Source organism: Archocentrus centrarchus, chromosome 3 (genome assembly GCF_007364275.1).
Source record: "Archocentrus centrarchus isolate MPI-CPG fArcCen1 chromosome 3, fArcCen1, whole genome shotgun sequence".
Taxonomy (NCBI): domain Eukaryota; kingdom Metazoa; phylum Chordata; class Actinopteri; order Cichliformes; family Cichlidae; genus Archocentrus; species Archocentrus centrarchus.
In genome coordinates this window covers 27,534,149-27,558,689 of record NC_044348.1, presented here as the reverse complement: position 1 = coordinate 27,558,689, position 24,541 = coordinate 27,534,149, and the positions used below count along the sequence as shown (strand labels likewise).

The following is a 24,541-nucleotide window of genomic DNA, read 5'->3' as shown; positions in this document are numbered from 1 at the left end:
TTAAAATGACAGATGTGTAAGGCAATCTTACCCAGGAAGCTGAAGTGCTTTAGAACAGTAATTACTGAGGCTGACGGACAAGATAAGACAGAGCACAATCTGATTTGAGCAGGCAGGAAGACTCTGTGCAGGAGAAGCACTTACCACCATCTTATTTTTGGACACCCAGCAGTCGGCAGGGAAGTCCTGCAGCATGGGCACCAGGAACTGCAGGCAGCCATCCCAGTGACAGAGCAGCAGCATCATGCCGATCAGGTTGACTATCCGCACCATGGCGCTGGCTAGGTCATAGGTCATGTGGAAGATCTGAGGGGTTGAAGAGGAGGGAAGCAGGAAATGAGTTAGGGAATGATGACTCAACATGCTGATGATCAAATCCCTGAAATCTCTCTAGAACGCAAAGCACACACACACATGCACAAAGAAGATTTTCTTCCTCCACAAGCATTTCAAAGATTTCTGGCTCTATTCTTTGCACGTGTCATGCAAAGGGTTTGTGGTATTAGAATTAAAGGACATTGTAGCTTTTTCGATTTCACAGGATGAGCTGGTGGATGTAGATCTTGCAGTTGCGACAACATTTCACTGGGGATGGCCAACAAACTGGGACCAGAGCTTCGTCGTGTGCTGCTGAATCACTCTTATCAGGCACGCAGCCAAACACAATAATGGTGCAAGGGTAGAGGTGGCTATGCTCCTGGGGTGAGAGCTTTCACAGGCTGGGTTTGTTAATCCTAATGATACTCATAAGGCGCTCCAGGACTTCTGGGCTGGTGTAGATTTTAATGGCCTCAACCATTCAAAGCCTCTTAATCCCACTGAAGACTACGGTGTGCATTGCTAACCACTTGGCTCCTTATTAAAATACACTCAGTGCCTTTAAAGGGCTCGTGACTAAGGGGGGGATATTTCATCTTTACTTTGTTGTTCAGCAGTAGGTGAAAATGAGAAAGCAAGATAAAGACAACATTGTCACCCAAAGTTTAATCTTAGTCGTTGTTCCTAAAGCACCGGGTATGTTTATTTTTCTGTTTCCATTTGAAGGCATACAAATGCGAGTGTGTATCTGTGTATTTTATCTACGCTTTTGTTAAGGAAGAAGCTGGCAGGGATTGGTGTTGTGTTTGTCAGTGTGGGTGCTGCTGCACCATCAAATCACATCAATTTAGTTCTGTCAACAAGCTAGCATGAAGCCAGAGGTATGCCCAGAAAACTGTGCTTCTGAGAGTGGATGGAGACATCCTCACTCACGCACTCTGTCAGACGCTCAGTGTGTTCCTCTCCAACCCTGTCCCTTTTTTTTCTTTTTGTTCTTCTTCAGAATTCTTAGCCTTGAGTGCTTATACATCACCAAAGCTGAATCATTCACCCAGCCGCACCTTTTTTTTTGCACTCAACCCAAGGGCGTAACTTTGGGACCAACATTGCGGGGGTTAAGCTCTCTACCTATTTATTTATTAAATCAAAAGTAAATGGGTTAACCGTATTAGAAATACATTGTAAGGCTTTTATGTATTTATTTAACTTTCTTTGTATTTACACTGCACCTTCAACAATTAAGAAAAGGCTCACATGTTCCACATTTCTTTCAACATTAACAAATATTTTACATTTTTATAATCTATTATATGACACACCTAAATTTCTCAATTTTCCAAGTGTATAAATTTACCTGGTGCACTATAATTTGGCTAGGAGAAATTACGACACAATTCCACAAAAATAGCCATTAGTAATTAAACAAGAGCAGACTAAAACCCTTCATTTCATTTTCAGCAATTATGCTTAAATGTAGATGACATTGTACATTTTGAAATCAGCTTAAAATTACCTAAAGACAACAAGAGAGTTGCAGCTGTATACTTAATTTATATAAGACTGCGGTAGCTTCAGATCATTCATTTACAAGGAGGTGCTGTCGACCAACAATGAAAAATTGTTGGTTGTCCGTTTTTTGGGCGCTATATTCTTTTTTTTTTTTTTTAACTACACCCACTCCCCAGCAGCTGCTTCCACACGCAAACGGTGAACGCTGTCGCATGGTAGAGAAAGCCGGTTGGGTGATACCAAGTTTTCGTGGGGAGAGGGGGGGTTACATTACCAAATTATTAAAAATGCTAGTATTTTACTCAACCCACCAAATCCGCTCTTTTCCACACTTTCTACAAGACAAATATGAGCTCTTGTTTTTTTGTTTGTTTTTTATTTTTTTTTTCTTTTAGGACCCAGCCCCTTTTCCTTAAAATACAGCCATAAATAAGTTATGCTAGCTAATATGCAGTGATGTGTGATGTCAAATTTCCGACTGAAGCTCTAACAGCGTTTCATAATATTAAAGTGTTAAATTCACTCTGTGGCAAATAAATAAATCATGAGGGACCCCTTTCCATCTTCTGCATTGAATCTGATATATTTTTCATTTGTGAAATGGTATTCCAGACAGGAAGAGGATGCTTCATAAAACACAAGATTCTTTAAAGTCTATAAAAACTTGCAAAGTCATCTGCAAATTCAAATACTGAGCATCTATTCCTAGGACACAAAGGATTGGCACAGATATGACGCATACAAGCATACAGTGTATTGCTTAGACTTGTTTGTAGAATTATGTGATACTCGAGCTACTTTACCTTCATGCTAATTGTGAAAGTAAAGCATATTTTTATTAAATGAAGCACAAAGCTACCCTGCAGCAGCAGCTTTTTAGAATTAAGGCGAACTAGATTGCCATGTGAAAGTTTTTCCAAAATATCTGAACAAGCTAGCCTATGAATAACACTGAAATACACTAAAGATATAAAATTTACACTGTAGTCATTTTTCATACTTTTAAATGTAAAAAGTATTGTACAGTATTGTTCTCTATATTTTTATAGTGCGTTGCCATTAGATTATCCTAGCCTCAACTACATATTTCTACCTTTTGTGAGTCCTCAAGCCTAAGAAACAATAATACAACATTTCTATAGTGTTCCCTTTAGAAACTACATGTAAATGCATCATTATAACGTTGATAAGCAGTTGTTATGACAAGCATCTAAAATGGTACACAACACTGGCTCCTCTTGGGACATATCTTTTATTAATATACAGGCTGTCCTTGAACCTGTCAATATACTGAATAATATCAAACTCAGCAATGTCAGCATATTTCTAAAGCATGACAGATTCCCTTCAATATCTTGTGGCACAGCCTGAATGACTTATTACTGTTCAACAATAACTCCTGCTACTTTCCTACTGTAGATATGCCCTCAAAAGACCTCTGGCACTTTAACAGAATAAAGCCTATGAAAACTGTGACGGGTAATGCAATGCAAATCTCCAGTTTGTAACCCAAACTGTGCTGTCACTGGAGGAAGGTGATTCCCCCTATCTCCCTCCACAGCTGCAATCAATTCGAATATAACCCTGCCAAGCAGGAACAGACTTTCCAGTTACGACAAAAATTATTCCCGAGATTGGTTCTGTTAGAAGGTGGTTAAAAAATCATTATTCTCAGGCGAGAGAGGGAGGTCTGTGTATATCCTCTCTTTTCACTTCTAATGGTTCTTCTAGATTCCAGCACACTGTTAAGCAAGTCTACTCTGTGTTTTCAGTATTTAAAAGAAACAGAAAGACAAATGTGCATCCACACACTATTTGCACACACAGCATTACACAACATGGCATGTTGCAGCTAGAAAGGTAGTGCTGCATGGCTCTAACAGCTGGCACAACAGGTGCTCTTCAGTGTGGCAGCTAGAAGTAAAAAACTATTTCCAAGAAGCCTTGCTAGATATGAAGTGGTGCAAGTAAAGCTATGAAACACATGGCATTTTTTACATGGACTTTAAGTCTTCATCAGAAAGTTTTACTTAATTTCTAACATGACTAAGCTCATGGCAGCTCAGGAGCACATAAGCAGTTATAATACTGATAATTATAGTCGTAGTTATGACAATTTTTACGATATAGCAGTGAGGACAGTGTTTAAACACAGTAATTTATTGTAAAAAACATACTCTACAAATATGTGCAAATTGAAATCATATTAACCCTGTAACATCAAGTGTATAATATTTAATATGTTTTTGTGAGTTTTTGAGACCTCTACATCAGGAGTGTGTTTTTTTTTTTTCCTGAAAAACCTGAATAAATTGCACAATACATTTTTTGGGCAATAAAGTGCACAAAAATGCCAGATGTAGCAAAAATGATGCAAATTAAACATCATATATGCACATTGATATTTAATTTCTTTTTCTTTTTTTTTTAATTGTCAGAAGGTTCAATAAACACTGAAACACCAAAGCATAGACATGCAGCAATGGAAATACAGCAACAGTACTGCCGTTTGTGTGGGCAGCACAGTGGTGTGGTGATTAGCACTGTTGTCTCACAGCTACAAGGTGTGTGTTTGAATCCACCTTTCTGTTTGGAGTTTGCATGTTCTCCCCTCATGTTTTCTCCAGGCACTCCCACAGTCCCACAGGTTTCCTCCCACAGTCCAAAGACATGCACTTAGTGGGGTTAGGTTAATTGGTGATTCTAAATTGCCTATAGGTGTGAATGTGAGTGTGAATGGTTATCTGTCTCTCTGTGTTAGTTAGTGTTAGGCTGGGGACCTGTACAGGGTGCACCCTGTCTCTCACCCCATGACAGCTGGGATAGGCTCCACCGCCCCACCCCACCCCCTGCCTGAACAGGATAAGTGGAAGAGAATGGATGGATGGGCTGCCTTGTGTGAAATTAAATGTGATGTTTTCATTTGTTGTGAACTTTTATAGAGATACAAGTCTCTGTCCAAGTCTACCATAGTCAGGGACTGCATAGCTCTCCCTGGGTGGAGGTAAAGAGCTCTAAAATCTGTTGGACATTTTGAATTATATTTCTTAAACTTGCAAGGATCCTTGGGCCTCACCAACATAAAAAGTCTTCATTTTTCAGTGTATGAGTCATTTGGGTCCTCATGATTAGTAGTCAGTGGATTATGCATCAGACTGACATATTCAACCCCATCCTCATCTCTCTGAAGGATAAAAAAATGCTGTGGTGAGCCACTAGCTGCCCTCTATGCAAAGCCATCAAACATAGTTGAATGTTGAACAGTATTTTCTGGCCAGATCAAGTGGCATATCACGAAACATTGCAGCAGAATTTCAATTGAGTTCAAGGTCTAATCAGAGATATGAGGATAGTCAAGGCTGGTAGTTATAAATTCATCTAAATGATGGTTAACAGTGGCCATCATACTACTTACGCTTTCATTGCTGACACTCATGCTGCTTTGGTGGCTTGAACAACAGCTTAAAACCCTTTGCAGGGAGCATTCAGAGCACTAGTGGAGTAGTTTTCAAACTTTAAGACTATTAGTTTTAGAAAATCTTTCAGTGTGCTGTGCCATTTTTTTCAATTTCTTTTTCTTCAGCTACATCCATGCCATTCATCAAATGTGTCATATTCTCCAAACAGGTTAATAGAAATTATGAAGCCATTCATTTCTGTACTTAATTAGAAGTTAGCTTAATGTGTTTCAGTAAACTGTAAACAGGGCTTTCAGCACTCCCCGGTTGCTTTGGTTAACCTTTTTCAATACAGGTTATGTAAACTCATTGATTTAGAGCAATAAAAAGATTGTTTCACTGGAACTACTTAGTAGGTATCCTTCATCAGGAACTAATGGCCACTCTGCAGCCAGTTATATTTGACTATTTATCCAGATCACGTTATAAAAGGTTGTAAGCACTTTGAGATGGAGGCTATAATTGTTTGGGAAAAGCCACTTCAACCTTGCATACATACACAAATAATGACTAATAAACCCAAGGATCAAAAATGTGACTACAGTCACAAACAGCGTCAGGCCCAGACAGGCAAAGAGAAAATTAAGGCAGCTGCAGCTTCATCTCAAACAGATGGAGTGAGAGGAGTGTGATCCAGGTGAGAGAATAGATGCGTTTGTCCCGTGGTGCTGATGGTAGCTGTCCAGACACAGTCATTGTAGCACTATACTGAAGCATCTGTTGTTCGCCGCTCACACTGCTAATGATGATGAATGTTTGGCGTGATGGTGTCTTGACACATGTGAAAAAACAAAATCCTTCACTCGTATCATTTTTCTGATGCCATGTTGAAGACTGACTTCAACATGCCTTATTTTCCATAGACCTATCACTGTTTGCTTTTAAAACTGCACAGTATTACAGGCTTGAATGTTAATTTACTTTTGCTAGTTTATAAAATGCATATAGTTTAAACTGTGAAAGCTAAATTGCTGTTACAGCTAATAATGAACACAGGGCATTTTATCCCATAGCTTTGGTCATAGAGTAAGCTAAAACTCATCATGGAGATGCCACTTTGATTGTCTGGTTAATGCACTGGCAATATGGGGATGTCGCATTGTACTTTGGAGTAACTGATCATTTGTTTGCAATAAAAAAGATATGGTATTAAATCTAAATTTGAAAGCATGAGCTAAATTTGACTAATCAGTTGTTTAATTATTGAAAGGCACAGAGTTTTAGCTATAGATTAAAAAGTGCTTTATTTTAAAGATCCACAGGTAGCAGACATCTGGTGACCATACAGATTGTTTTAGTGTAATCTGTCTTGTCTCACCAAATTGTTTTAATTTTGTCCAAGTAGCCTACTGGATATTTACAGTTCAGTACCTTTATTTTGCTAATTTTCCTATGTTAGAGAGTGAGATATGATTTCTGTGTGATAAGTAGCGCAGTTTAGAAACTAAATCAACCCTTACACTACTCAGGGTTATTTTTTAATTATCCAGCCTGATGGCAGATTCAGGGGAACAGGCTGTGGGCAGGGGTTAGATTTCTCACTGTAAATGCCTCGACCAAAATGTCATGCTCGTGCATACTTTCATGGTGGACAAAGAGCATGAGGAGAATGCAAAGTAGTCCTGGTAGTGGACCACAGGGAACACCCTTCCATCATCTGTCTAAACAGGCCTGGAGGGCTCAGATCACAAAAAAACACTCTAGCTATGCTCCGCACCAAGGTGCGCCTTTGGGTTTGCGCTGCATTACACATTTCAGTGTAACAGTTTTTTAAGCAAACTCACTTTGGGTATTCATATTGCAATAGACTCATTCAGAGTCTTGAGGACCTGTCACTGTTGCTGGCAAGCCTCATTGTGCACTCAATAATAGCCCATTAAATCTATTCTTCCTGCTTTTCTTATCTCTGAAAGACCAGTCTTTGGCTAAGGTAATGGGTCAGTGAGTAGGGAGTTGATTAGTTGATTTAACTTATTTAAATACTTTTGTACAGATCTACTGGGTGGAAATGAAAGGTGCTCTGCTCCATCACTGGACCCACTAGGAAGCCACATGGCTGACTTTCATCACAATACCTGACGTATCGCTTTGTTTCTTGGAAACTGCAGCACAAAGCCACCACAGGGATGTAAATCTTAATCCAAGTTGCAAATATTAAAAAAAGATTGACTTCCTGATACTTTTTCAGAAAATTGGACTTTCTCTCGCTGTCTCTCTCCCTCTCTTGCGCTCCCAAACAACACTTTCCTTAAAGAAAAGTTTCCTTAAGAGCGAGAGGAATTAAAGGAACACTTGGAAAACATCAGATCTCAATCGGAAAGAAAATTATGCTGTATATATATATACTGATATGGACTGGGTAATATGTTAGGAATGAAAGGATGCCACATAATTTGATGGAAATTAAAATTGTCAACCTACAGAGGGCTGAATTCAAAAACATCACAAAAATCAAAGTGAAAAATGATGTGCCAAGCTAGTCCATTTTGTCGAAATTTCATTGTAGCAACTTAAAATGGTACTCAGGGGTTTGTATGGCCCTCACATGCTTGTATGCATTCCTGCCAATGTTGGGGGATGCTCCTAATGAGACGACAGATGGTGTCCTGGGGCATATCCTCCCAGATCTGGCTCAGGACATCACTGAGCTCCTGGACAGTCTGAGGTGCAACCTGGCGGTGTGTCATGGACTGAAACATAATATCCCAGAGGTGTTCTATTGGATTTAGGTCAGGTGAGCGTGGGGGCCAGTCAGCGGTATCAATTCCTTCATTCTCCATGAACTTCCTGCACACTATTGCCACATGAGGCTGGGCATTGTCGTGCACCAGCAGGAACCCAGGACCCACTGCACCACTGTAGGCTCTGACACTGGGTCCAAGGATGTCATCCCGATACCTGATGGCAGTCAGGGTGCCGTTCCATGCCTCTAGAGGTTTGTGCATCTCTCCATAGATATGCCTCCCTAGACTGTCACTGACCCACCACCAAACCAGTCGTGCTGAACAATGTTGCAGCAGCATAATGTTCTCTGCAGCTTCTCCAGATCCTTTCAAGACTGTCACATGTGCTCAGGGTGAAGGAATTCATATCTGTGAAAAGCACATGGTGTCAGTGGTAGGCCTGCTAATTCTGGTATTCTATGGCAAATGCTAGGTGGGCACCATGGTGCTGGGCAGTGAGCACAGGGCCCTCTAGAGTATGTCGGGCCCCTCAGGCCACCTTCATGATGTCTGTTTCTGAATTGTTTAGTCAAAGACATTCACACCAGTGGCCTGCTGGAGGTCATTTTGTAGGGTTCTGACAGTGCTCTCTTCCTCCTTGCACAAAAGAGCAGATACTGGTCCTGCTGATGGGTTAAGGACCTTCTATGTCTCTGTTCAGGTCTCCTAGAGTACCTGCCTGTCTCCTGGAATCTCCTTCCATGCTCTTGAGACTGTACTGGGAGACAACGCAAACATTCTGGCAATGGCACGTATTGATGTGCCATCCTGGAGGAGTTGGACTACCTGTGCAACCCCTGTAGGGTCCAGGTATCATCTCATGCCATCACTTGCCATCACTCATGTTGCCATCACTTGGCACTTGGCATCTATCACTACGGCTTTCTACCTCTGCTTGTCCACCACTACTCTGTCCGGTATGTTAGCCTTCACCAATTTGTCTGTGTTTATCTGGAAGTCCCATGGGATCTTAGCATCGTCATTCTCAACCACCCGTGGGGGAGTATCCTATTTTGACCTTGGGACTTCCAGACCATACTCAGCACAAATGTCCCTGTATACCGTGCTTGCCACTTGGTTATAGTGTTCCATGTATACCTTGCCTGATAGCATCTTGCACCCTGCTGTTATGTGCTGGATTGTGTTAGGGGCATCTTTGCACAGCCTACACGTGAGGGTCTTACAGTGTGTGATATCAGCCACGCCTTCTATGTGCTGGTGATACATGCTGTCCAGGGGCCTGTCTTTCCATGATGGTTTCCATGTCTTTGTTACCATCCAACAACACTTTTCCAGTCCAAATGACATTCCAGTGTCACTGCTGTGGATTCAGTGGTTTGAATCAGTGAATCGATGTCTTGTTCACTCCTGGCATACAGCTTGATGTCAACCATGTAGAGGAGGTGGCAAATGGACAGCAGCAGGGACAGAGCATCTCCTTGGTAAGTTCCGAGCTTGATGGTGATTTGTGTAATTGACTTGAAGTTGACCTCTAGTGTTGTTCTCCACATCCCCATTAAGCTCCTGATGAAGGCCCTTGGGTTCCCGTTGATCTTGTATAGTCCAAGGCATTCCAGGATCCGTGTATGAATAATTGAGTCAATCCAGACAGTTCCCAGGTTGGCCAGTCTAGTCTTACAGTCTCGAATGACTGCTCTATCTACCAGTATCTGGTGTTTTGCTTCTCTGGTGTTACTGCCAATTCCTTTCTGGGCCCCACTCATGCATTGAGCCATGTGCCTGTTCATCTTAGCTGCTATGATGCCTGACAGGAATTTCCATGTTGTACTGAGGCAGGTTATTGGCTGGTAGTTGGATGGGACTGGTCCTTTCTGGGGATCCTTGGGGATCAGGACTGTCCAGCCTTCAGTCAGTCATTCTGGGTGTGTATTATACATTAGCATCTGGTTCATTTATGCTGCCAGGCACTCATGGAGTGCAGTTAACTTCTTTAGCCAGTAGGTGTTAATCATATAAGGGCCTAGTCCTGTCCAACGCTTCATATGTGAGACTCGTCTAGTATTGCTTCATCTACAGCCTTGGTGGGGGTACCCATATTGTTCCCCTGCCACTGAGATTACGTCTTGGACAGTTCAGTAGAGAACATCTGATTTATTCTCCTGGCTTCTACAATACCAGTCAAAAGTTTGGACGGTCCAAACTTTTGACAGGTACTGTATGTGTGGTATACCTGTTCAAGCAGTTAGCCAAGACCGAGTCTTTGCTTGGCAGTTTCTAAGGCCTCAAGTATGAAAAGGTTATTGTACTTCTTAGGCACCCTTTCTTCATCACACCGTTCTGCAGCTCTGATAGCTGAGCTGGCTAACTTAGCTTCTTGTCTTCTTTTCCAAAGAGGGTACTACCTCTTGTGGCTGTTCATCTTATAATCAAGCATCTCAAGGATCACTACTGCCATAGCATAGATCAGATGGTTGGTTTCAGTGATGGTTATAGTAGTGCTACATACATCTTCTAGCTAAGTGGAAGGAAGGAGGCTGAGGACTAGTAAGTGTCAGAACCACTATCCTGGACAAAACAAAGATCCATGAGTACATCACGAAGATGGTAAGAACTGATCATGTGCTTAGTGAATACCTCAGGCAGCAGAAACCCAAGAAAGATGAGGAGCAAGAACAGGAACCATCATAGAAGGACAGGCCCATAGCTGGACAAAGCTAGGCTGAAAGACAGCACAGAGGCACAAATCATGGCAGCACAAGAGCAAACTCTAAGCACAAGATCGATAGAGGCTGGGGTATACCACACAAGGCAAGACCCCACGTGCTGGCTGTGCAAAGATGCCACTGAGACAGTCCAGCACATAACATCAGGATGCAAGATGCTAGCACATAGGACATACATGGAATGCCATAACCAAATCGATGGCACAATATGCAGTAACATCTATGCCGAGTATGACCTAGAAGTCCTAAGGTCAAAATGCAATATGCCCCCATGGGTGGTTGAGAATGACGAAGCTAAGATCCTGTGGGACTTTCACATACAGACAGATAAACTGGTGATGGCTAACCAACCGGACAGAGTGGTGGTGGACAAGCAGAGGAAGAAAGCTGTAGTGATAGATATAGCAATGCCAAGTGATGGCAACATCAAGAAGAAGGAACATGAAAAGCTTGAGAAATACCAAGGGCTGAAAGAAGAGCTAGAGAGGATGTGGAAGGTAAAGGTAACAGTGGTTCCTGTGGCAGTTGGAACACCTGGGGTCATGACCCCCAAACTGGGAGAGTGACTCCAGCAGATTCCAAGAACGACATCCGAGACCTCTGTCCAGAAGAGCACAGTCCTGGGAACAGCTAAGATAATGCGTAGGACCCTCAAAACTCCCAGGCCACTGGTAGAGGACCCGAGCTTGGAGGACAAAAGATTGCCTGCAGGGCGAGGTGGGATATATATATATATATATATATGTACACACTTTTCATTCTCGTCTAAATGCTCAGCCCCCTCAGTACAAAATCTCTGCTCTTATTTTCACATTTTTCCTTTCCTTTTCTCTTTTTTTGTCACAACGTGTATATCTCCCCACCTTGTATTTTCACACAAACCTACACACTTAGCAAAGCTCTACCATACACCAACACATTATCCTGGATTTGATGCAACTGGTCAACTTTGCTTCCCACACCTTTACTGTAAAGTAATTGTTTGACATCCACTCAGATGATATATCCGTCACCACTATTTAACTCTATCTTGTGTTTTTTAACTTTTACATTGTGGCAATAAAATAAACAAACAAACAAATAAAAAAATAACCTATTTCACTCAGAAACTCATCTTGATCCACACTGAAAGTAACGTTTACTGGGTCGGCCAACTGAAACGCTTTTGTTGTAGGCATCAGGCATTGTGAGAGGAAGCTCCTTAGAGCTTTATCATTAGTTCACTGCCTTGAATCTGATTTAACAGGATGACTAATCTCATCCAAGTCACTGGTTCGTCAACAGGAGACAATGAGGAGAATATCCGGTCACAGTCTTATTTTTATCCCAATGAAAATTGACAAGAGGAAGCTGACAAGATGGAGACAGGAGAGACGCATAATGACAGTCTGCCCTGTATGTGTGAGTGCAATGGATATCTGCATATCATATTGAACATCATTAGCTATGCAAAAGGATAGCATAAAATAGCAAAGCATAACAGGTTCCTTTACAGTTTAATTTATCCATCAATGAGTGCAAAGCACATATTTCATATTAATTCACAGGGCAGCAGGAAAATGTATGTTACAATCAAGCGATTGTATGAAACACGTCCTTCCAGTCATAGTATACTGTCAGTGTTATATTTATCCATGTCTGGTTAGTAATATATAATAAGAAAAAAAGGGCTTATTGGCAAATATTTAAAATCCCAATTTTAAAAAATTACAAAACTAAAACAAAAAAATGCCTAAAACATAAATGTATTTTTCTGTGTGGAGTAGTTTAACAATCAACAATTATGCTCAGGGACACTTTAACAGTTTGCAGTTATGTGCCAACATGTCTGAGTTATATGGCACTAGTGCAGAATATTCTCCAGAGGCTATGCAGTTTTACTCCCTTGCAACAAATCCAGTAAAGGCATACATGTATAATTATGAATGATTTTGTGTTCTGACTGCAGTACATTAGACAAATATGTATTTGCATGTGCATGCAAGTACAAGTTAGAACTACTTTCCTGACCTGTAAAAAATGTCATTAAATCAAGACTAAGATAGTCTTTACAAAATTTTTCCCATGCAGGAGCCATCAGTTAGATTCAGTCCCTTTACATCTCTGAGGCACAACTATGTCACTTATAATATTATGATTATGTGACCAATGATACTGCTCCATGTATATGTAACTGTCCCCAAAAGATTATGAAACAGATTTATGACGTCTTGGACCAGCCTATTGCTTTGAATGTGCAGGTCACAATAAAGCAAATGATAAATTCTAAACTTAGTCAAGTTTCTTTATGCAATTTGTCTTGAAATAATATATAAGCTGTGTGAGTATGATTTTATGCTATTTTTTTATGTCTTAAAAGCACTTTTAATGCACTTAAGTTTTTTCTACATTCTGAACTATATCCCTGTTTATGTCCTTTGATATGATTATAGTCCTTTGTCCTGTTCTGATTCCTAAAAAGCATTATTCACTGCAATTCAGTACATGGAGAAAAAAAAGATTCTAATTTTAAAATTTGTTCCCCACAGTATCACTCTTCAAGGCGTTAAACCATGCAGTAGAGTTCACTGAGCTGTATCTAGCACTTCCCAGAAGAAATGTCCTTTGCGTGACTTCTTACAGAAGAGGAAATGAAACTCAAACAATAACAAACCAAATGAATTTGTGCAGAACTATTTCTAGCTTGCAGACACTTGTGAAATATGAGTGAAATAAATCAGCTTTGCCTTTTGGAGGACATCGGGGCATCACAGGTCTGCAGCTTCTGCTATGTCAGTACACATCTCATCGTGCCATATTTAGAGTGGCAAGTAATGCTGAATTGCATTTGTTGATTGTACAGAAGGATAAATTGCACATTGCCATGGATCATAAAGATTCTGCCTCAATTCTGTAAAACAAAGAGAAATAATAAATTTTTTATGGTTATTTTTTAGTGTGTTACTTTGTATTATCTGCAAAAGTGGAAACACACTGTACCACTAACAGAACAGTGTTTCTCTCCATTATTCTAGTCTTTCAAAAGTTCAATATGTACGTAAATAGATGGGAATAAGGTCAGTGTGATGTTTACCAAAACATTCAAATGGTGATAAAATGCATACACCTTGTCTGAAGTGTAGCTGCTAATAGGAAAAGTCAAAAAGTCAGTTGGGTGGTGAGATCTTGGCGACAAGTTATTCTGCAGTGACAGATGACATTTCAGTGAGGTTTCATCTGGAGTACTCTGGCACTGAGGCAAAGCTGGCCTTTCACTCTGTCTGCCTAACTAGCATTCATCAGCAAACCTTCACACACAGTGTCTCGCACACATACACACCCACACAAGAACAGCACATTTAAATAGCAACTGACTGTGAGTGTAATGCCCCATTTCGTTGTTGTATTGTTTCAGTGCTTTATAGATGCTGCAGTCATCACTACCTTGCAGTGTCCTTGCAAGTTTTCCCATTAACATTATTATGAATAATTTTTTTTCTTTGTTTACTCTCCCGTTTGTCTGTTTTGCTTTACTTCCAGTAAAGCAGTAGGATTATGAAACAGACACAATAAAGCAAACATTTTTTAAAGGGATAATGCGAGGCAGGAAATGATAACTTGACTGATAGCTGTCTAAATGTGTGCAAATTTTATGTCTATTTTTTTTTTATGTATTTCCCCTCTTCTACAATTTCCTTCTCTTTCCCCACCATCCTTTGCTACCTCATTGCACAGCCTGAATATGTGACAGCCCACTGTCCATGTTATTCAAATCAAGGTTAGCTTGAAATACATGTATCTCTGCCTTCATTTTAGGTTCAGAAGCACAGCAGCAGGCATCCATAGAGACACAGGGTGACAAAGGAATCTACCCCCAGTGATTTATTTGAACTTTTCCTCCCTTTGAAATGGCATCACAGAGGCTCTGCATGATTAATGTCATCACACATATATACAGTGTTCTACCCAGCTGTTCTATCCAGCTAAATATTTGAAAACCAGGAACTTCTGAATTCATGCTGAAAGGTCTGGATATAGATTGCTTTGATTGGCAAATAGTTTGCTATTTAGCCTTTCCAATTGCTATAGAATCAGGTGAACACAATCATTTACTAATATAGTAGTGCTATGAAGATAGTAGTACAATGATGTCGAAATCAGCTAATAATGTTTAATTGTAATATTGTAATGTAAGTTCAATGTGAAAAAAGAGAAACTGTGCAAAGATGCACATGAAACTAAACTAAAAAAAAATCATGATCTCAACTGTATAGCTGCTATCTGGGTCAATTTCAGAGACTGTCCTTGATTTAAGTCATTAGTTAACTTTTTAAGATTTGCCTTTGTTTTCTGAAATGTATATTAAATACCTACAATTAGTGGTGACACAAATACAACCAACAACGAAAAACAATATATATATATATATATATATATATATATATATATATATATATATATATATATATATATATATATATATATATATATATATATATATATATATATATATTGTTGACTGTAGTTTTTTAGTTGAATAGTGATGTGATACTGAAGCCGACATGCAGCTATATCTGAATGAATTACAACTAAACGGAGCTGGTTGCCTCCATAGTGCACAAGGGGTTGTTGAATGGTTTGATGATTTTGAAAATTATAGTAATTACAAGCTACAGTATTCCCACCAGCTCCAGAGACTTGAAGAAGTCACTGTGTGCCAAGCTGCTCTGATGGCACACTTTGGCTCTTACTAAAACACTTTATTCTGGGATTTCCTTTCATTTGAAACAAACATTAAAAATAAAATGCTCTATTAACTGTTCTGGAGCAGATCTACTTTTAAAGTTTTGAAATTCCATTTTTATGTAAACTGAAAGAGAATTTTAACATTTTTAAATTGTAAGTTGTGTACATGTGCACTAAATATTATCACAATAAAAAAAGATTACATTTGATCATACAGGTAAACTGAAATTATTAGGTTGTGCAGTCATGGTCAGAAGTTTACCTATACTCACCATGGACATGACTGTCATGGTAATTTTGGACTTTTAATGATTTCTTTGAACTGTTCTTTTTCAAAGATGGAATGACTGTACAGCATACATCTTTAATGACTTTAAAAAACTAGAACTGGGTGCACAAGTTTGAATTTATTTTGGATTTTCTCTAATCCCACAGGGTCAAAAGTACACAGGCTAAAATATATATACATACATTCACTTAAATCTTTTAATAAGCAGTGATGAAGGTTTTACAATGTCTTTTATCTCGACAAGGTGAAGGCCTGTTAACTTCTCGTTATTGGTCATGATTGGCTATAACTGGTAGTTTCTTTGCCAGCATAAAAAGCATGCGTTTAGCAGTACACGTTGGATTGACCAATACTCCAAGAAAATCAGTGAAGATCTAAGAAGGACAACTGTAGTTTTACACAGGTTGGGAAGATCTCGTGGAACCATTTCTAAATAACAAATTCCAAGATCATCAGTTCAAACAATTGGACACAATTACAGGTTATTCGGTTGTGTCACCACTTTGCCAAGGTCTGGAAGAAGACCCAAAATGTCACCCTCAGATGAGAGGAAATTGGTTAGGATGTTCAGGACTAACGCAGGAACCACCAAGGCTCAAGTCTGCCATGAATCACTGTCCGTGGTGAAGCAAGTTTTACATCGCCATGGACTTGGCCCCCAAGACCATAGTGATGCCATCCAAGAAAGAAGACCCTGCTCCAAAATTAACACCTTCAAGCGTGACTTAAATTTGCAGCTGCCCTTATTTACAAGTAAAATTTCCTTCTTGAGAAAAGTTGTATTGTCAGATGAGACAATGACTGAGCTATTTGGTCACAATAACAAAAGGAATGTTTAGAGGAGTAAAGGCAAGGTTTTCAAATGTAAGAACATTGTACCAACTGTCAAGCATGGTGGTGGTAGCCAAATGGCAGTCAGGGTCAGCCTGTAGACGTCTGTACATCGCTCCATGGATATACAGTACCAGTCAAAGTTTGGGCACACTCAAGGTGAGTGTGTTCAAACCTTTGACTGTACAGTACTGGTACTGTACTTTTGAACTTGGGTGGGGTACAGAAGATCCAAATTAATTCAAACTTGTGCACCCAATTTTTGTTTTTTAAATCATTAAAGATATACTGTATGTACACTCATTACAACCTGAAAAACTAACAGTTCAAAGAAATTATTAAGCTCAACATAACAAATTAAAAGTTAAGTCTAAATCAGTAAAAATGTACTTATTATTTCTAATTTTTTGATCAGGTGGAAAGTATCTGGATGCAAAAATTATTTTCCCAGAAATAAACACAGAGAAAAATGTCAGTACTGTGAAGATCATTTCATCTCATCCAATTTCATTATTTCATTAGATATACTGCTTACATCAAGCCGATGACACATCTGTTAAATGGTTTCTGGTCCTGGAATTTTACAGTCTGACTAGTAGCTGAAATATTGCTTTGTATGGCTAATTCCACAATGATACAGAGCAGCAGCATGGAGTGTCTTCTTGTTGACCCCATGCTGAGATTCTATTGCTTCACTTTGCACCTTTTAGGTATGAAACTAAATAAGAAAACCCATCCAGTGAGAGTAATTGGAACTTTTCTAATTATTGCCACAATCATAATCATGCTTGTACTGCAGCACTGCCTCTTTGGGCTCTGGGGTTCCACTGCCAGGATGGGCACACAGTGAGAAAATGCTAATCAACATCCCACTTTCATCAACTTATTGGTGACTGGTACACAGCAAAAGAGCCTCTTTGCTCTTTTCAAGGGTGGATGCAATCAGACACAGCATCTATCCATATTTCTTTCCTGGAAGGAAAAGGGGAAGCAAACATGCTCGCAGTGGCTCCCTAGGACAGAAGTAGAATTTGGAATACAACTTGAGCAAGTGAATCCCTGTTTAAATAGTTTTAGGAAATAGTATTCTTGCATGATGATCACTGCAATTATCATCATATGTTAAGTATTTTTATTCTTTCTGTTCTGTCTCTTTTACATGTGTAAATCCAGGGATCCACGAGGGAATGCATTTTCTCAAGGACAAGGTAAAGGAGCTCACAACATACACTTTATACAGTAAATTGGATTGAATTGTTCACATACAGCTTAACATCCTGAAAATGATTTCTTACCTCCTCCCACTGGTGAATGTAGCGAATGAGTCTAGAGAGGCGCAGGAGTCGCAGCAAGCTTAGGATCTTGGTGAAGCGGACAATCCGCAAGGCGCGCGCTGTCTTGTAGAAATCTGAGTCAATGCGCGTCTCCACAATGAGGAAGATGTAGTCTACAGGGATGGAGGATATGAAGTCGACCACAAACCAGCTCCGCAAGTACTTAATCTTGATCTGTTGCGGATCCAGGATGATTTCCGTGTTATCCTCCTTGACGATACCCGTCCTGAAATTAAGAACCAGGTCCATGAGGAAGAAGGTGTCGGAGACAACGTTGAACACAATCCAAGGGGGTGTGTGCTCATCCTTGAAGAAGGTGATGCCCACAGGGATGATGATGAGGTTTCCAACCATCAGTAGCAGCATGGTCAAATCCCAGTAAAACCTTGTTAGCGAGACAAATGGAGACAGGTAGAGATATAATAAATACTAAAGTCAAAATATAAAAATATTAAGTAACTTTATTGTGCTTTTCTTTCAACGAAATCCAAAAAAACCTAAATTAATGGAGAATAAATGTTCTAGAAATTATACAATTTAACTGCCTGCAAAAAAATGCAAAAGAAGACAGAATTTTGTAAATAGTGTGATCAGTAGTGTGATTTTTTTTTTACTAATTATGTAGGACGTAGTAACGTGGCTTGCTGTTTTATTTTGATTGCTGTTTTAAATTCAAGTATACCTCATTGATACTTGAATTTAAAACAGCAACCCTCACCCTATCATTAGCATCCTCCTTCGTCACACCAACATGAATGTCATCCTTCACTACATCCATGTATCTTCTCTGTGGTCTTCCTCTTTTCCTCCCACCTGACAGCTCCATCTTCAACATCCTTTGTTTAATCTATCCACTATCACTATGTCTTCATTTATACACCTGTCTCCCTCTCATTCACAAACATGTATTCTGTCTTGCTTTTGCCAAAACAATGTCAGTCTAGTTTTCTCTGGGCCCCTCCCCAATTGGACCAGGAGTGATACGTTTTCCTTAAATTGCTGGCTCTCTGGGTGGTGTCCATGACCAAGTCACACTAACTTCAGAATCCTGGCAGTGGCAGCGCCTCCAGAAGGGGGGCAGCATGGCCACAGTTCACCTATCTCCCCATGTTTGTTTGTCTTCTTGGATGGGTGTTCTGTTAACTGTAATTTCCTCATTGTGGGATCAATAAAGTATCATCATCATCATTATCATCAATCCTCGAAGCGCAAGCTGAGGAGGAGGAGTAACAGCAATCTTCCACTCCAACTTACTAATCAACCAAAGACCCAGAGTTTGACTTCATTTGAAAGCCTGACTTTCAAATTGAAAAACTAAATTCTATTTGTTGTTATCTGTCACTCATCTGGCCCTTATTTAGAGTTTCTGTCTGATTTCTCAGACTTTTTATCTGGTTTAGTGCTCAGTTCAGATAAAATAATTATAGTTAGTGATTTTAACATCCATGTAGATGCTGAAAATGACAACCTCAACACTGCATTTAATCTATTTTTAGACTCAATTGGCTTCTCTTAAAATGTAAATGAGCCCACCCACCACTTTAATAACATTCTAGATCTTGTTCTGACATATGGCATAGAAACTGAAGACTTAACAGTATTCCCTGAAAACCCTCTTTTGTCTGATCATTTTTGAATAAAACTTAAATGTACAATAAGGGATTACACAACAGTGGGGAATAAATTACAGTAGATGACTTCTGAAAGTGCTGTAACTAAGTTCAAGGATATAATTCTTCCACTGTTATCTTCTTCAATGCAATGTGCTAACACAATACAGAACAGCTACCTAAACTCTAATCCATAGAAGTTGATTATCTCATTAATAGTGTTACATCCTCACTGCGTATGACTCTGGATATTGTTGCTCTGAAAAAGAAAGCCCCAAATCATAAGTTCTTGACTCCTATGTATAACTTACAAATGCACAGTTTAAAGCAGATAACTCATAAGCTGGAGAGGAAATGGTGTCTCAATCTTCATTCAGCCTGGAAAAAGAGTTTGTTGCTCTATTTAAAAAAAAAAAAAAAAAAAACAACCCTCTGTAAAGTTAGGACATCTTACTATTCATCACTGATTGAAGAAAATAAGAACAACCCCAGGTTTCTTTTCAGCACTGTAGCCAGGTTGACAAAGAGTCAGCTGCTGACTATTTCTGCTTCCTGTAACCTTTAACTAGTAATGAATTCATAAATTTCTACACAAAGAAAATTTTAACCATTAGTAAAATAATTATTCATAATGTTTCAGACGTATCATTATGTACAGCTACTTTCAGTACTACTGATGTTTATTTAAACTCTTTCTCTCCAATTGATCTTTCTTAGTTAACTTCAGTAGTTACTTCCTCTGAGCCATCAACATGTCTATTAGACCTCATTCCTACAAAACTGCTCAAATAATTTGTATCATAAATTCCACTCACTCTGTGTTATTATTAGTCTCTGCCCCTTCTCCACAGCTTGTCTTTTGCCCGGTCTCCCTCCCCTCACCCCACCCCCAGGGGCAGATGGCTGCCCCTCCCTGAGCTGGGTTCTGCAAGAGGTTTCTTCCTCTTAAAAGGGAATTTTTCCTTTCCACTGTCGCCTAGTGCTTGAATATAGGAAGTCATTTTGATTGTTGGGCTTTTGCTACACTAGTCCAGGGCCTTTGCCTTACAATATATAGCGTCTTGAGATGACTGTTTGTTGTGAGTTTGCGCTATATAAATAAAATTGAATTGAAATTGAATTGAATTGAATTAATGCTAGAGCATGTCATAGGTATTAAAGTTACTGTACTGCAGTGGTATGAATCATATCTATCTAAAAGACTCAAATTTTTTCATGAAAATGGGGAGTCTTCTTCACACCCTAAGATTAATTATGGAGTTTCACAGGGTTCCATGCAAAGACCAATTCTATTTACTGTACATTATACATGCTTCCCTTAGGCAGCATTATTAGAAGGCATAGAATAAATATTCATTGTTATGCAGATGATACCCAGCTTTATCTATCCATGAAGCCAGACAACAGAAACCAATCAGTTAAACTGCAGAAATCTCTTAAAGACATAAAGACCTGGATGACCTCGAATTTTCTGCTTCTAAATTCAGATAAAACTGAAGTTATTGTACTCGACCCTACAAATCTTAGAAATATAGCATCTAACCATATACTTTCTCTGGATGGCATTACCTTGGCCTCTAGTAAGACTGTGAGGAATCTTGGAGTCATTTTTGAGCAGGATATGTCCTTCAATGCACATATTAAACAAATACGTAGGACTGAATTGTTGAATTTGTGCAATATCTCTAAAATTTGAAACATCCTGTCTCAAAGTGATGCTGAAAAACGAGTTCATGCACTTATTACTTCTAGGTTGCAATTTATTTCTATCAGATTGTCCTAAATACTCCCTGAAAAGTCTTCAATTGATCCAAAGTACTGCAGAAACATTACTGACAGGGACTAGAAAGATACATATTACTATCTTTTGTGGAACCGGCTCCTAGTGTGGATTTGGGGGACAGACAACCTCTGTATTTTTAAGATTAGGCTCAAAACTTTGTTTTTTGATATAGCTTGTAGTTAGGGCTGGATCAGGTGTCCCTGAACCCTCCCTTAGTTAAGCTGCAATAGGCCTAGGCTGCTGGGGGGGCTTCCCATGATGCACAGAGAGTTTCTTCTTTACTCACCTCTGTGTTTATACACCACTCTGCATTTAATCATTGGTTATTATTAATCTCTGGCTCGCATGTGTTTTTGGTTTGTCTCTCTCCCCTCAACCCCAAGTGGTTGCAGCAGATGGCTGCAACCACCTCGAGCCTGGCTCTTCCTGTTAAACGTGAGTTTTTCCTTTCCACTGTTGCCAAGTGCCTGCTCACAGGGGGTTGTTTGATTGTTGGGGTTTTCGCTGTATTATTGTAGGGTCTTTACCTTACAATCTTGATGTGACTGTTTGGTACTATATAAATAAAATTGAATTGAACTGAATTTAATTGCTTCTACTGACCAGCACTATGAGTACACTGGTTTGTACGCACAGTTTCCACTGTTGGACAAACACCAGCAAAGTGTCACCACTAATCAGTTTTAGTCTTTTACTATTGTGCATATGTGGTGTTTGCAAGCCTGCATACACATGGTGTAACACTGTTTTAATAAACTATGTACCCACTATGTCCCCATGGCAGAAGGTGGCCTGACACGAAAGCATGTGTGTTTGGCCTGTAAATCACACCTCAAAGGTCAGTGAGGGCTAACTGTTAATTGCAAACTGTACTGTAATCTCATCAATCTTCCAAACCAGGGAGTTTGAATATAAATTGCACTCCTTGCTGGCTCGGTAATTGAATCACTGTGCATTGATGCAGTGATTTACCCACCCCCTTCTAACTGGGCTATAAAGATCTGTTTCTGTGCAAAACTTATAACAAGAGCAGAACTATAAAAAATGAAGAAGAATGAATGCTTCAGGAGACAGAACGGTGGCACGGCGGTTAACACTGTTGCAAGAAGGCCCTGGATTTGAATCCAGGGCCTTTCTGTGTGTTCTTCCTGTGTCTGCATAGGTTCTCTCCGGGTACTCCGGCTTTCTCCCAGCCCAAAAACATGCAATTAGTGGGGTTTGGTTAGTTGGTGATTCTAAATTGGCTGTAGGTGTGAATGTGATTGTCTGTCTCTGTGTTAGACCTGCAACAGACCCCTGGTCCAAATCACATTAAGTGAAAATGTAGTGATATATATCTATTTTTTTTATATATATATATATAAACAGTTTGGTACACACTGGTGGTTTCATAAAGCAAAACCATGAAAAAACAAAATATTTTTCATTTTATTTGTTTCTGCATTTCTTTTGCTAAACACTTAAAACAAAAACAGCATTTTCTTTCTGAAGCACTATGAGACGTGTGTGATTAAGCAGAGCATACACAAGAAGTTCAAGTAATGTTCGTCACTATACACCTGTAATATTCACTGATATTCCACATTACAGAAAATAGTTTGAGGACTTTGAACTGTGTACAAGACAAAGTGCTTTTACTGGTGCAGAATAAAGGCAAACATCAGAAATTTATATTGTTTGCAATATAGTCTCCCTCTTCCTGGTTGTCGTTGTTATGTGTGAGCACACGGCCTCTGACACACAAATCTGTTGAGAGAATTTATGTCTCTGGATAAAAATGTCTTCAAAAATAACACAAGCAGTTATCTAGCAAATATGGGTCTTTGGATAGCAGTTTATTACACGGGGAGCTCACTCTATAGCATGCAGACATGTAGACTACATCTCAGTTTTATGTGTATTGCACACACAGACACACATGTAGTGAGAAAAGAGTGACAGTAATTGGAATTCTTCAAAGTAAAAGGGTATCTACTTTTCCAGATTGTTATATGGAGTGGAGTTATATTTAGACAAGCCTTGCCACCACTGTGTGCTTAAGACGGAAGCCCAGGAGAAATGCAAACATTGGTAACGACAGTTGTGCTTCATACTGGCACATTTCCCAATATAAAAAAATGTAAACAGTCTTTATGCATTATTTGATAAGGTAAGTAAGTGTCTTACAAAATTTGTAAACTTCATTTTAGGATTTGTATTAGTTATGAATATTGAGACACACATACAAACACAAATTTAGTGAGGACTTCTATTAAAAAGGTTTTAAGGTCTAGGACTAGGATTAATCAATATCCTGGGAAACTTATGCCACAGGTACAGTGTATAAAATCCACTAGGTGTCAGTAGATTGCAGACTGTAGTCAACTGAATTCTGTTTTCTTAGGGTGTGTCCCAATTCAGGGGCTGCATCTTTCTAAGGCTGCATTTTAAGGATTAAAATGGCATTATGTCACAGACAGACAACGAAGGCCGTGACTCATAGCAGGCTGAAGCCTGTTCCCGGAGTGGCAGATGAGAGTGGCCAAAAATTTTGAAATATTACTGTTTCTGTGACACAACATTTTTACGATGTTTTCAGGGGAGAATGTAGATATGTAAACTTTAAATACCTGCTTGATTTATCGTTCCCGCTGGTCTAACAGCCAATTTGCCTCGCCACGCTGTCAGCTGACCGGGGGGTTGAGGCTCACCCTACCGGGAGAGAACGCCTGACATTGTCTTCAAACACCCGCTGGCTTTTGCAGCGGGGTGGAAGTTAAACGCTGAGTGGAAGTTAAACGCAGATATAATTTACTCAGATGATATCTAGTGGTTGATGTTTGGTTTATTTCAGTGTTTCATTTGTTCCTGAGTAAATCGGTTTGGCTGAGATGAAAGTTAAGCTTCATAACTGGATAGTTTTATTTAACTCTATTGGAGAGCTGTCAGTATATTTGGAAATTAATCATTTGCTTATCTTTATTCCTTAATGTACCGGCAACGACGCTGCAGTTCCTCCAGGATTAAATAAAAAAAAAAAAGAGCAAAAGTTCGGGCTTTTAACAACTTTTTTCCACATCTGTGCTTTGCACTGTCATGACTGCTAGATGACAGGAGCTACACTGAGGTAAGAGCGGGAATAGCTGCTGATGCGGATATGAAGGCCAGACTGCCTCTCACTTCCGGCCTTAGAAGGATGCAGACCCTCAATTGGGACACACCCTTACTCCTCCCAAATCAAGTGCATAATCCTAGCTACAGTGGTCACTATAGGACAAACAACTCCAGCCAAACTTCA

General features: G+C 39.5%; 1 protein-coding gene across 1 annotated transcript in view; it reads right to left on the bottom strand.

Annotated features, from left to right (window-relative positions):
* The window catches only part of hcn4 (hyperpolarization activated cyclic nucleotide-gated potassium channel 4), a 74,437-nt gene that overhangs the window by 33,720 nt on the left and 16,176 nt on the right, over positions 1-24,541 (bottom strand). Inside the window, exons 2-3 of the mRNA XM_030726102.1 lie at positions 17,833-18,256; positions 145-306 (exon numbers count right to left, since the gene is read on the bottom strand). Coding sequence (XP_030581962.1) covers positions 145-306; positions 17,833-18,256 — 586 coding nt within the window. The remainder of the gene's footprint in view (positions 1-144; positions 307-17,832; positions 18,257-24,541) is intronic.